This window comes from Aquarana catesbeiana, linkage group LG06 (genome assembly GCF_042186555.1).
Source record: "Aquarana catesbeiana isolate 2022-GZ linkage group LG06, ASM4218655v1, whole genome shotgun sequence".
NCBI classification, from domain to species: domain Eukaryota; kingdom Metazoa; phylum Chordata; class Amphibia; order Anura; family Ranidae; genus Aquarana; species Aquarana catesbeiana.
This window is the reverse complement of record NC_133329.1, coordinates 42,651,311-42,665,992: the sequence shown is the minus strand read 5'-3', so window position 1 is coordinate 42,665,992 and position 14,682 is coordinate 42,651,311. Positions and strand designations below refer to the sequence as shown.

Sequence of the window (14,682 nt, the reverse complement as noted above, 5' to 3'; positions counted from 1 at the left end):
TAGATAGTATGTATCATGGAGGATATGTATTATAGGTGGTATGTATTAGGGAGGGTATGTATTATAGATGGTATGTATTATGGAGGGTATGTACTATGGATGATATGTACTATAGGTGGTATTATGGATGATTTGTACTATAGATAGTATGTATTATAGAGGGTATGTATTATTGATGGTATGTATTATGGAGCGTATGTATTATGGAGGGTATGTACTATGGATGATATGTAATATAGGTTATATGTACTATAGATGGTATGTATTATGGAGGGTATGTACTATAGATGGTATGTACTATAGATGGTATGTATTATAGATAGTATGTACTATGGATGATATGTAATATAGGTTATATGTACTATAGATGGTATGTATTATGGAGGGTATGTACTATAGATGGTATGTATTATGGAGGGTATGTATTATAGATAGTATGTACTATGGATGATATGTAATATAGGTTATATGTACTATAGATGGTATTATGATTGGTCTCCGCCCCCCTGGCCCCAGCAGGTGATTACACATCTATATATATCTATGGCGGTATATATATAGATAGATGCGGGATATAGATAGCTGTCACTGATCTATTCCTGGCCATATGCTGAGCAGCTGCTCCTCCCTTTGGAGACTACAAGTCCCATCATCCCCCGGGGCAGTCCGGACTCGGCGCCTGCGCACTGCCGCCCCTCTCTGTCTCTTTTTCTCCCGCATCCTCGTCTGCAGCATCAGCACCAGCGAGGAGGACAGCTCCACCACCTCCTCCTCCTCCTCCTCCTCCTCCTCCACCACCATCATCATCATCACCCCCCGCCACCGAGGATCGGAGCCCCGCTCCCTGCTCTACCGGGGTCCCCCCTATCCTGTCCCCGCCGGGTGTGTGCGGTGTGTCCCCTCTGTCCTCCCTCTCCTCCCCTCCCCGGACTCTGCAGCAATAGGGGGAGTCAGCAGCAGCAGCAGCAGCATCAGAAGCAGCATCAGCAGAGAGCGCAGCATCCCCTCCTGCACCAAGGATGAAGGACCGGACCCAGGAGCTGAGGAGTGTAAGATCCCCCCCAAATATCTATACAGGGGACCCCCCCTACCCGGGGTGTGTGTGTGCCAGGGGATGGAGGGGGCTGGGTGGGGGGCATGATGGAGGAGGAGAGGAGAGGAGAGGAGAGGGTGCATTGCGGGTCTGTGTCTGACTGATTTATGAGCTGAGCCTCTCAGTGCTGGAGCCCCCCCCCCCCCTCCATCATACTATATATATATATATACTCTATATACTGACAGGGGGGCTTCATACATAGTATAGGCTGGAGGTGGGATCTATACACCAGGACTATACTATAGCTGTACAATCAGATACATACATTCCTGGATAGTATATATATATATATACAGATATATATATATAAAGATATATCTATATATATATATATATATGTGTGTATAAAAAGAGAGAGAGATATAGATATAGTACTAGTCACTGTATTACTCATAGATGGGCACTTCCATAGTGGGACTGGCTGCATGCTTAGGGGTCTTCTATTTCTATAGTGGGACTGGCTGCTTAGGGGTCCTCATATCGATACATAGTATACATTATAGGATCATTACATCCTATACACCAGGACTACATCTGTATAATCCGATACATATATGCCGAGATAGTATACATCCACATTGTGTACATGTCACTGTATAATTGATAGGTGGAGATTTCCATAGTGGGACCAGCTGCATGGCTGGGGGGCTTCATATAGATACATAGAGGTGGGATCTATACATCCTATACACCAGGACTACACTATATCTGTGCAATCAGATACATATATGCCTGGACTCTCTCACTCCCTCTCATATATATATATATATATATATATATATATATATATATATATATATATATATATCTCTATATATCGTACATGTCACGTTATTATTGATAGGTGAAGATTTCCATAGTGGGACCAGTTACATGGCTGGGGGGGGGGGGGAGGGGGCTTCATATAGATACATAGAGGTGGAATCTATACATCCTATACACCCCAGGACTAAACTATATCTGTGCAATCAGATACATATATGCCTGGATACTCTCACTCTCATATATATATATATATATATATATATATATATATATATTGTACATGTCACTGTATTGCAGATAGATGGGCATTTCTATAGTGGGACTGGCTGCATGCTTAGGGGTTTTTTCCTGTAGATACATAGTATAGACTGTAGAATCATTACATCCTTTACACCAGGACTAGACTATATCTGTACAATCAGATACATATATGCCTGGATAGTATATATCAAAATATTGCACTAGTCACTCTATTATTGATGATAGGTGGACATTTCCATGGTGGGACTGGGTGGGGGGCTTCATATAGATACATAGTATAGACTGGAGATGGAATCTATACATTCTATACATCAGGACTACACTCCATCTGTACAGTCAGATACATTTATCCCCCTGGATGTTAAATATCTAAATATTGCACTAGTCACTCTATTATTGATGATAGGTGGAGATTTCCATGGTGGGACTGGCTTGGGGCTCTTCCTATGGATATATAGACTACATCAACACACCCTATACAGCAGGACTTTGTTATATCTGTATATGCCAGTATATTGTACATAGATTGTACTAGTCACTCTATTACTGATATGGATATTTCCATAGTGGGACAAGCTTTAAGCTCTTCTTATGGATATATAGTATAGGCTACCTCTGTGCAGCCTCTACACCAGGGCTATGGTATATCTGTATATATGAATACATACATGTCAGTATATTATACATAGATTGTACTAGTTCTTAATGGAACTGGCTGCATGCTTGCCAGTGTTTTTATAGATACATAGTATAGACTGTAGATTGAATCTTTACATCCTATACATTCCATATACCAGAGCTATATTATATCTGTAAATATGGATACACACATCTGGATATAATATTATAGAAGTCACTATATTACTGATAGGTGGAGATATCCATAGTGGGACTGGCTGCAGATTGGGAGCTCTTCCTATAGGTATATACTCTGCTTCCCTGAAAATAAGCCCTACCCTGATAATAAGACCTACAAGGACTTTAACTAGGGCTTATTTGGGGGGTAGGGCTTATATTGCAGCCATCACGCTAGGTCTTATTTTCGGGGGAAACAGGGTAGTATAGATTACATCTGTACACCCTATACACCAGGGCTATAGTATATCTGTATATATTGATACATACATGTTTGTATATAATATGTATATTATACATGTCACTCTATTACTGATAGGTGGAGATTTCCATGGTGGGACTGGCTGCATACTGGGGGCTCTTCTGATGGATATATAGTATAGGCTACATCTATACATCCTATACAGCAGGGCTATAATATATCTGTATATATAGATACATACATGTTGTATTATACATAGATTGTACTAGTCACTAAAAGATGGATATTTCTTAATAGTAATGGATGCATACTTGTGGGTCTTCCTATAGATACATAGTATAGCCTGTAGATTGATTATCTACATTCTATACACCGGGGCTATACTATATCTGTATATATGGATAGACTGTAGATTGAATCTTTACATCCTATACATTCTTTACACTGGGGCTATAGTATATTTGTATATATGGACACATACACATCTGTATGAAATAAGTATATATAGTACAAGTCACTGTATTACCGGAGAATGGATATTTCCATAGTGGGACTGGCTGCATGCTGGGAACTCTTCATATAGATACATAGTATTGTCTGTAGACTGAATCTATACATCCTACAAAATCTATACACCCTGTACACCATGATTATATTGTATCTTTATATACAAATACATACATGCCCCTATATTATACATATACAGTATATTGCACTAGTCACTGTAGTACTGACAGACTGATATTTCCTACTGGAACTGGCTGCATGCTTAGGGGTCTTCTTATAGATACATAGTATAGAATAGAAAATGAAGCATAGATCCTATACATATATGGATACATACATGTCAGTATATTATGTATAGACTGTACTATTTACTTAAAGATGGATATTTATTAAAGGAAATGGCTCATGATTGAGGATAGATACATAGTATAGACCAGGGGTCTCCAAACTGCGGCCCTTTGCTTGCATTTATGTGGCCCTTGGGGGAATGTTTCATCCACTGATACTAACAATGGGACATAATCAATCCCCCCCCCCCACTCGCACCAATGAAGGGACACAATTTCTCCCAATTACACCAAAGATGGGGCACTATTCCCCTCCCAATGATACCAACGATGGGGCACATTTTCTCCCAATGATACCAATAATGAGGCCCAATGACACCAACGATGGGGCACAATTCCCTCAATGACACCAACGATGGGGCACAATTCCCCCAATGACAGCAACGATGGGGCACAATTCCCCCAATGACACCAACGATGGGGCACAATTCCCCCAATGACACCAACGATGGGGCACAATTCCCCCAATGACACCAACGATGGGGCACAATTCCCCCAATGACAGCAACGATGGGGCACAATTCCCCCAATGACACCAACGATGGGGCACAATTCCCGCAATGACACTAACAATGGGGCACAATTCCCCAAATGACACCAACGATGGGGCACAATTCCCCCAATGACACCAACGATGGGGAACAATTTCTTCCAATGACACCAATAATGGGGTCAAATGACACCAATGATAGGGGACAATTTCTTCCAATGACACCAATGATAGGGGACAATTTCTTCCAATGACACCAATGATAGGGGACAATTTCTTCCAATGACACCAATGATAGGGGACAATTTCTTCCAATGACACCAATGATAGGGGACAATTCCTCCAAGTGATTCCAACAATGGGGCACAGTTTCTCCCAATGTCACCAATGATGGGGCAGAATTACTCCCACTGAGACAAACAATGGGGCATTATTATTCTCTCAATGATATCGGGACCATTTCTACTCCCAATGGCCACAGTCCGGCCCCCTTAAAACCCGAAGGACAGTAAACCGGCCCTTTGTTTAGAAAGTTTGGTGACCCCTAGTATAGACTGTAGAATCTTTACACCTATACATTCTACACACCAGGGTTCTAGTATATCTGTATATATAGATACACACATGTCAGCATATTATACACAGATTGTACTAGTTATTAAAAGATGAATTTTGCTTATGGAAATGGCTCATGATTGATGATCTTCCTATAGATACAAAGTATAGCCTGTAGATTGAACCTTTACATCCTATATGCCTATACATGTATACACCGGATACATACATGTCTGAATATATATATATATATATATATATATATATATATATATATATATATATATATATATATATATATTGCACTAGTCACTGTATTACCGAAAGACAGATATTTCTATAGTAGAACTGGCTGCATTATTGGGGCTCTTTATATAGATACATAGCATAGAGTCTAGATTGAATCATTACATTCTATACATCAAAACTATACAATATATGGATACATAAATGTCAGTATATTATATATAGGTCACTAAAGTCACTAAAAAAATTGATATTTCCTGCTGGAACTGGCTGCATAATTGGGATCCTTTATATAGGTATAATAGTATGGCCTGTAGATCTACACATCCTGTACAGCAGGCCGATTCTTTATCTGTATACATGGATGCATATATGTCGGTATATTCTAAATATATACATTGTACTAGTCCCTAAAGGATGGAGATTTCCTGCTGGGAATGGTTACATGCTTGAGGTTTTTTTTTAATATATGTACTAAAGCCTTTGCCTGTAGATTGACTTTAAACACCTATACAGCAGGACTACACTATATATCCATACATATGGATCCATACATGTCTGTATATGGTACATTTATTTTGTACCAGCCACTGTTATTACTGAAGATGGATGTATCTATAGTGGAACTGGCTGTATGCCTGGGGTTCCTCATATAGATACAGAGACTGTGGACTGAATCTATACATCCCAGGACTTTACTACGTATGTATATATAGGTGTCTGATGTATATACATGCCTGTTTGTTACACACTTGTACTATATACTGTCAATGCATTACTGCTAGATGAATGTCTCTATAGTGGAGCTACCTGCATGTATATACATAATGTATAACTATATACCTATATAATGCAGGACTGTAAGTATACCTTATAGCTCTATCTATCTATCTATCTATCTATCTATCTATCTATCTATCTATCTATCTATCTATCTATCTATCTATCTATCTATCTATCTATCTATCTATCTATCTATCTATCTATCTCTATTGGTGACACTATATAAAGATACATAGATCGATGACTGTATAATGTATGCAGGAATGTGTATTTAATGTATACTATATATCTATATATCTAAAATATATATATAAAGCACTGTGCAAACTGTTGGTGCTATATAAATCCTGTATAATTCTAATAATGAAAATTATATATATATATATATATATATATATATATATATATATATATATATATATAGATAGATAGATAGATATATCTAGATAGATAGATATATAGATAGATATATATCTATCTATCTAGATATATATATCTATATATATATATAGATATCTATATAGAGATATATATCTCTATATAGATATATATATTTTTATTATTATTATTATTATTATTATTAATAATATTATTATTATACAGGATTTATATAGCACCATCAGTTTGTACAGATCTATCTATCTATCTATCTATCTATCTATCTATCTATCTATCTATCTATCTATCTATCTATCTATCTATCTATCTATCTATCTATCTATCTATCTATCTATCTATCTATCTCCTTATCTATATGGATATATATATATAGATATCTATATAGATATATATCTATATCTAGATATATATATTTAGATATATATCTAGATATAGATATATATCTATATATATATGTACTGTGAATACAGTATGTATTTTATCTATACCTCCCTGGTCCATTATTAGATGTATATCCTAGTGGAACAAATGTATTGCAGAGAATTGTATTGTACACAGTTACATAGTAAAGTAGTAAGGTTGGATACATTGTGAGATCATTGTTACATTGTTGCATTGTATTTAGGGATGGTTGTTACATAGCCAGAGGGGGCTGCTGCATAATACGTCTCTCTCTTGCATATTGTATTGATCGGTAGCGCCTGTTGGATAAGATGATCTGATCCGTCCTCCTGAGCCGGGGGGGGGGGGGGGGGGAGCAATGGAGTGTGTGTGTGTAATGGACAGCAATCTCGGTGTGAATTAGGTGTGAATGTGTGCAATTGTCCAAGCGTGCGTAAAAAAAAACAAAAAAAAACGCGCCAAACTTGTGAATTTTTTATTGACCCGTTCCGAGACGCGTTTGCACCGCCATCGGTGTGAATTACAAATAATGATCGTGTAACGTGCCTGACGAAGGCGTCCTGCGTTGGCCTCGAAACGCTGTCCCCCCCCCCCTGTGCTAATTGCGAATGTGATCGTTTTAATGAATACGATAAGGGATCTGTGGTGCGCCGGCGACGTATATATATATTCTTGTCTACGTCGATACCGGTTCACCGGCTGGTGGTGTGGCTGCGGCACCACCTTCAGGCTTTTTTCTCAGGAAGGAATGTGATGGGAATAAAATGAGTGACCGGTGATGTGTGATTATAAAAAGCCGCGTGCGTCGCCCGTTTGCTCGTGTGTGTGTGCGCCCTGCAATCCCGAATGTGTGAGACTGAGTGTGTCTGTCGTCTCTCTCTCTCTCTCTCATTCATGCTGCATGTGTACTACACAGCGCACAATCACACACAGCTGTGCCTCCATTCATGGCGCTGTGTGTGAGTGTGGGGTGAGCCCTCCGTCCAATCCTGTAAGCGAAGGGAAGGGGGGGGGGGGTTAAGGGCCCTTCTGTATTCTGTACTGCAGCGCGCACATGCATGACACGGGTGTGTGGGGAAGCTCATTATTATTCACTGCACGTCCCCCATTAACATGCTCTTTGCACAGCTGTGCTGCCCGTGTGTGTGTGTGTGTGTGTGTGCCCCGATGGTTTTATGAATCATTTTGTAGCCGGTCATGTGCACAGAGACGCGGACACGGCCTTCCATCTTCCCCCTTTTTTATTTTTTTTTTCTCATTCGGATGTTGCTGAGGTTCGGGGGACGAGCCTAGATCTGCACCTGAGTTCTGCCATGTAATGCGTTGCAGTATACACGGGCAGGGCGGGATGTCATCACGCTGCGGCTGACGGGTCTGCTGTCAGTATGGTCACACGTGGGCGATTCGCCGGCGGGCGTGAGATTTCCGGAGAGCGGGCCATCCGCTCTAAGGAACACGGGATTTATTGAAATACATCATCTAATTTATTATTGATAAGGGACCCTTATGGATCTAGGGGCGTGTGCGTGGAGGCGCTGGGTTTTTTTTTTTCTCTTCCGTAGCAGTTGTGTGCGTTTCCTTTTTTGTGCGTCGACTTGCGTTATGGATGCGTATTGACGCACACGTCCAATCGCTTTTGACATTTTTTTATCGACGTTAGGATATGGAGTCGATAGAGTAGTATTTAACACTCGTTTTTTTTTTATTATTTAATGAACGCATTAATAAAATTCTATAAAACATTGCTAGCTCATACGGGCAGTAAAAGCGGACGGTTGCGCTATGGTTTCACTGCCCCCCCCCGACTGCCCACCTAAACCAAGAAATGCGGGCACTCAGGGCTGTACTTGTGCCGTGGCAAAAATCAAAAATCAAAAAAGCGGATGGTTGCACTGCCCACCTAAACCAAGAAATGTGGGCATTCAGGGCGGTACTCGGGCCGTGGCAAAAATAAAAAATAGCGGACGGTTGTGCTATGGTTTTACTACCCCCCCCCCCCCCGACTGCCCACCTAAACCAAGAAATGTGGGCATTCAGGGCGGTACTTGTGCCGTGGCAAAAATAAAAAATAGCGGACGGTTGCGCTATGGTTTTACTGCCCCCCCCCCCGACTGCCCACCTAAACCAAGAAATGTGGGCACTCAGGGCTGTACTCGTGCCGTGGTAAAAATTAAAAAAGCGGATGGTTGCACTATGGTTTTACTGCCCACCTAAACCAAAAAATGTGGGCATTCAGGACGATACTCGTGCCGTGGCAAAAATAAAAAATAGCAGACGGTTGCGCTATGGTCTTACTGCCCCCTCCCCCCGCGACTGCCCACCTAAACCAAGAAATGCGAGCACTCAGGGCTGTACTCGTGCTGTGGCAAAAATTTAAAAAGCGGATGGATGCGCTATGGTTTTACTGCCCGCCTAAACCAAGAAATGCGGGCTGTACTCGTACCGTGGCAAAAATTAAATGGCACGTCACATTCGTCAGGCGGTCCATCCTGACCCGTTCAAGGCCGGACCGCCCTGCAACCATGAGCAGTGCAGGGACATGTGAAGGTGGTCAGAGACTACAGGCTTGATACAAGAGAGAGTGTAGACATGCTGCAGGAGATGGTTGCTTTCCTTTGTATCTCTATGGGGGTGTCCCCAAGCACTGGCCGCTACATCGGTTTTGAGGGTGGCTCATTAGGACCCTCCAAGGGAATGTAGCCACGCTTAATACAGATGTAGCAGCCAGTGCTTGGGGACACCCCCCATAGAGATACAAAGGAGAGCAACCATCTCCAGCAGCATGTCTACACTCTCTCACTATCTCTTGGAACAAGCCTGTAGTCTCTGACCAACTCCTGCAACATTTGTACATTCTCTGACCATCCTTTATATCAAACCTGAAATCTTTAACTATCTCTTGTAACAAGCCTGTAGTCTCTGACTGTCTCCTGCGGTGTGTCTTCACTCTCTGACCATCTCTTGTATCAAGGCTGCAACCCTTAATTATCTCTTGTAACAAGCCTGTTGTCTCTGACCATCTTCTGCAACATGTCTACACTCTCTGACCATCTTTCGTACCAAGTCTGCAATCCTTGACCATCTCTTGTAACAAGCCTGTAGTCTCTGACTGGCTCCTGCGGTGTGTCTTCACTCTCTGACCATCTCTTGTATCAAGCCTGCAAACCTTGATTATCTCTTGTAACAAGCCTGAGGTCTTTGACCATCCCCTGCAGCATTTCTACACTCTCTGACCATCTTTTGTATTGAGTCTGCAATCCTTGACCATCTCTTGTAACGAGCCTGTAGTCTCTGACCATCTCTTGTAACGAGCCTGTAGTCTCTGACCATCTCTTGCGGTGTGTCTTCACTCTCTGACCATCTCATGTAACAAATCAGCAGTCACTGAATATTATGTGTGCCCCTTTGATAAAGTCAGGGGCTGCGGTTGAGATCCCCCCTTCCCCGTCGCCTTATGAAAAGAGTTGACCACTCATGCTGTACAGGCTATGAAAGCATTGGCTTAGTCAGGACTATTAAAGACGGACCATACACTATACAATCTCCTTTAGATCTGCCATTAGCTACATAGTGTGATGGCCTGCTGAATTTGATATTCATGGAAAGGATTGTTAAGTTTTGTTGTCACATTACATCGTTTTAGACAGTCTAAAAGAGATTGTACAATCAGATTGTATAGTGTATGGTCCCCTATAAGAATGACAGATCATCCAGAGTGACCTCCTGGTGGTAACAATGTATCAGCTCTTCCTATTGAACACAGTGGAGTTGATACTTTTCTCTCTCTTTTTTTTTTTTTGTCCTTAAAATGAACAGTTGGTGCCAATATATGTATCACACACATTATTGCATTACCATGGCTACAAACTGTGTGTGTAAAGGCATTTTTTTATATAATAACAAAGATGTCTATACTTACCTGCTCTGTCTAATGGTTTTGCACAGAGCAGCCTCGATCCTCCTCTTCTCGGGTCCCCCATCATGTTCTAGGCCCCTCCCCCCTTGCTGAGTGGCCCAATAACAAGCTGCTCGCTGGGGGGGGGGGGGGGCTAGAGAACACAGCTAAGGCCCACCCCTGCTCCCTCCTCACTGGCTGTGATTGACAGCAGGAGAAGCCAGTGGCTGCTGCATGAGGAGGGAAAGGCCCAGGAGAGCCGCTTCTCTTGTGCAACATCGCTGGATCAAGATGGGGCTCAAGTAAGTATGGGGGGGGAGCTGCACACTGAAGGTAAAAAAACCTTTAAAGCCAAAAAAAAAAAATAAAAAGTGGAACAAAAATAAATTCCCCTTTTACATTAAGCTTTTCTTCACCAGCTATTTTTACCTTTTTTTTTTCTTTGGGGGGGGGGGATACTTTGTGGGAACCAGTGACACTAATGCAGTGATCATTGCTAAAAAAAATATGCACTGTCACTGTACTAATGACACTGGCTGGGAAGGGGTTAAATCTGTGGCTAGCCAGTGTTTTTGTGTTTACTATGTGCTGCTTTTACTAAGAGATGTGCTGGATTTTATTCCCTGCTTTGCAGGGAAAGAAGATCCATTACTCCCCCCCTGTCAGAACAGAGCTCTGCCTTGTCTGTCTCCTTGACAATCAGCGGACGCCGGCGGACATCCATTGGCTGGCACCAACTGATCAGATTGGAGATCGGTGAATGGACATTCGCTGCTCTCCCTCCCCTCTATCCAGTGACATCCACCCTGCATGATTCGAACCTACGGGGGGGTGGGGTAGTGGGGTCCAGGGACATGGAAACATGGAGGGGACGGTCATATAAGGGGGGATGGGGGGGGGGTATGCATTCCGAGGGTCTGTGGAAGTGACTTGGCGGTTGTACAACATCAGGATCAACGTCAGCTTGTAATGTTTGTAAACGCCCCTCACTACTGCCGATGGAAGCTTTATGTCAGTGGCAGCAAAAGAGTTCATCTCTGCATAAATATTTCTCCAAACATCATATTTTGTCTGGTAATATCTCACCTTTGTATGTAACAATCAGGGCCGGGACAAGAGGGGGGGGGGGGCAGGAGGGGCAGCTGGCCTGGGCACTGTGGTATCATGTGATGGGGGGGCGGGGGGGCACAAGGAGGGGGGGGGAATTTGTTTTGGAAGGAGGAATTTGGGGGGCAGCAGGGGGTAAGTATTGTTTTGGGGGGATAGGGGTGTTAAGAGTGGTGATTTAGGGGGGTTTGTGTCGGGAGGGGGGCATGGGGGAAAGAAGATTTGTGCTAGAAGGGGGGATTGGGAGGATTTTTTTTGGGGGGGCATTTGACCCAGGAGGTAGATTTGGGGGGAGTGGGGGCAATTTCAGCAGGGGGGTGGATTTATATTTAGAGGAAGGGGAATTAATGCTTAATGGGTAAGTATTGTTTGGTGGGGGCATGTTAAGAGTGGTGGTTTAGAGGGTTTTGTGTCAGGAGGGGGCATGGGGAAAAGAAGATTTGTGCTAGGGGGTAAATTTGGGTGGAGGGGGGGGCAATTTCAGCAGAGGGGGTGGATTTATATTTGGAGGAGGGGGAATTTATGTTCATGGGGTAAGTATTGTGTTTGGGGGGGGAGGGGTGTTAAGAGTGGTGATTTAGAGGGTTTTGTGTCGGGAGGGGGCATTGGGGAAAGAAGATTTGTGCTAGAAGGGGGGGATTGGGAGGATTTTTTGGGGGGGGAGGCATTTGAGCCAGGGAGTAAATTTGGGGAGAGGGGGGGAAATTTCAGCAGGCAGGGGGGTGGATTTATATTTGGAGGAGGGGGAATTAATGCTTAATGGGTAAGTATTGTTTGGGGGGGGGTGTTAAGAGTGGTGATTTAGGGGGTTTTGTGTTGGGAGGGGGGATGGGGAAAAGAAGATTTGTGCTAGCAGGGGGGATTTGGGGGAGGGAGGGCATTTGAGCTAGGGGGGAGATTTGGGGGGGGGCAATTTCAGCAGGAGGTGGATTTATATTTGGAGGAGGGGGAATTTATGCTTAGGGGGTAAGTATTGTTTGGGGGGGGGGGCGTGTTAAGAGTGGTGATTTAGGGGGTTTTGTGTCGGGAGGGGGGATGGGGAAAAGAAAATTTGTGCTAGAAGGGGGGATTGGGGGGGATTTTTTTGGGGGGGAGGGGGCATTTGAGCCAGGGGGGAGATTGGGAGGGGGGATTTGTGTTGAGATCTGGTATTTCAGCAGGGTGGGGGGATTTATACTGGGAGGAGGGGGAATTTATGCTTAGGGGGTAAGTATGCAGATTAGTGCTAGGAGGGGGATTAAAGGAGAATTTGAAGTGAGGGGGGAGAAAATGTGTACTAGGAGGGGAAATTTTAGGCGTAGAGGATTTGAGCTAGGAATGGTGGGGGGGAGGGGCAAAGATTTGTGCTGAGAGGGGGGATTTCAGCAAGGGGAAGATTTGTACTGGGAGGGGATTTATGCTCAGGGGGTAAGCATGCAGATTAGTGCTCAGTTTTTTTGTGAGGGGATTTTTGCTGACTTGACACATAATGCTCATATAAATTTGGGGGGGGGGGGGCAGTTTGGAATTTTCACCCCTAGACTCTAAATGACCTTGTCCTGGCACTGGTATCAATCATTAAAAAGTCATCCTTGATCCCCGGGCATCCACTTTACCTAGGCTGAGATGATCAGTCTGCTGCAGGCAGGAGGAAGCATTTCCTCAGTCTCCCCTCCCCCAGTGATCAGACTAGAACATTGTAACTTTGTGGCAAGCCAGAGGCTGCGTTGGGGCTGATCTGCATCAGATATTTGTGAACACAGCCTCCAATTGCACAGGCACCAGGATTTACATGATTGTGTCATCTCTGTGCCAGCATCTCAGTCCAGGGAGTGGACGCCGGAGACCCTGGATGAGGCTTGAACAAATATGGCCCCGTCCTTCTGGAACAAAAAAATAAAAATAAGGCTGGCAGGCAATGTCCTGTGATCTCTGTGGGAGGTAATAAATCCCTGGAAGTGTTACACTGACAGAGTGCTGAACATGCTGTGCATATAGCATGCTTTACTTTAACTGAAAATTGCGCGGTCGTGCGACACTATACCCAAATAAAATTGACGTCCTTTTTCCCCCACAAATAGAGCTTTCTTTTGGTGGTATTTGATCACCTCTGCGGTTTTTATTTTTTGCGCTATTAACAAGAAAAGGCCGACAATTTTGAAAAATAAATTGTTTACTTTCTGCTATAAAACACATCCAATAAAAGAAAAAAAAGAAAAAATCTAATTTCTTCATGAATTCTGCTAAATATTTTTAGTGAAAAAAAATCCCAATAAGCGTATATTGATTGGTTTATGCAAAAGTTATCACGTCTACAAACTATATAAGTATACTGGAATTTTAGTTTTTTATTTATTGACTTTATTTATTTTTATTTATTTACTTTATTTATTTATTTATTTATTTATTTATTTATTTATTTATTTATTTTTATTTATTTATTTTACTAGTAATGGCGGCGATCAGCGGCTTATAGCGAGACTGCAATAGTATGGCAGGCAATCTGACATTAACTGACACATTTGACACTTTGCAGGAACCAGTGACACTAATACAGTGATCAGTGCTAAAAAAATATGCACTGTCACTGTACTAATGACACTGGCTGGGAAGGGGTTAAATCTGTGGCTAGCCAGTGTTTTTGTGTTTACTATGTGCTGCTTTTACTAAGAGATGTGCTGGATTTTATTCCCTGCTTTGCAGGGAAAGAAGATCCATTACTCCCCCCCCTGTCAGAACAGAGCTCTGCCTTGTCTGTCTCATTGACAATCAGCGGACGCCGGCGGACATCCA

The 14,682-nt window shown here is 42.6% G+C and overlaps 1 protein-coding gene across 1 annotated transcript in view; it reads left to right on the top strand.

Annotated features, from left to right (window-relative positions):
* Positions 1 to 681: 681 nt before the first annotated feature.
* STX1B (syntaxin 1B) overlaps positions 682 to 14,682 on the top strand; it is a 107,325-nt gene continuing 93,324 nt past the window's right edge. Inside the window, exon 1 of the mRNA XM_073635768.1 lies at positions 682 to 1,049. Within this exon, the coding sequence (XP_073491869.1) occupies positions 1,020 to 1,049 (30 nt within the window). The 5' untranslated portion in view covers positions 682 to 1,019. The remainder of the gene's footprint in view (positions 1,050 to 14,682) is intronic.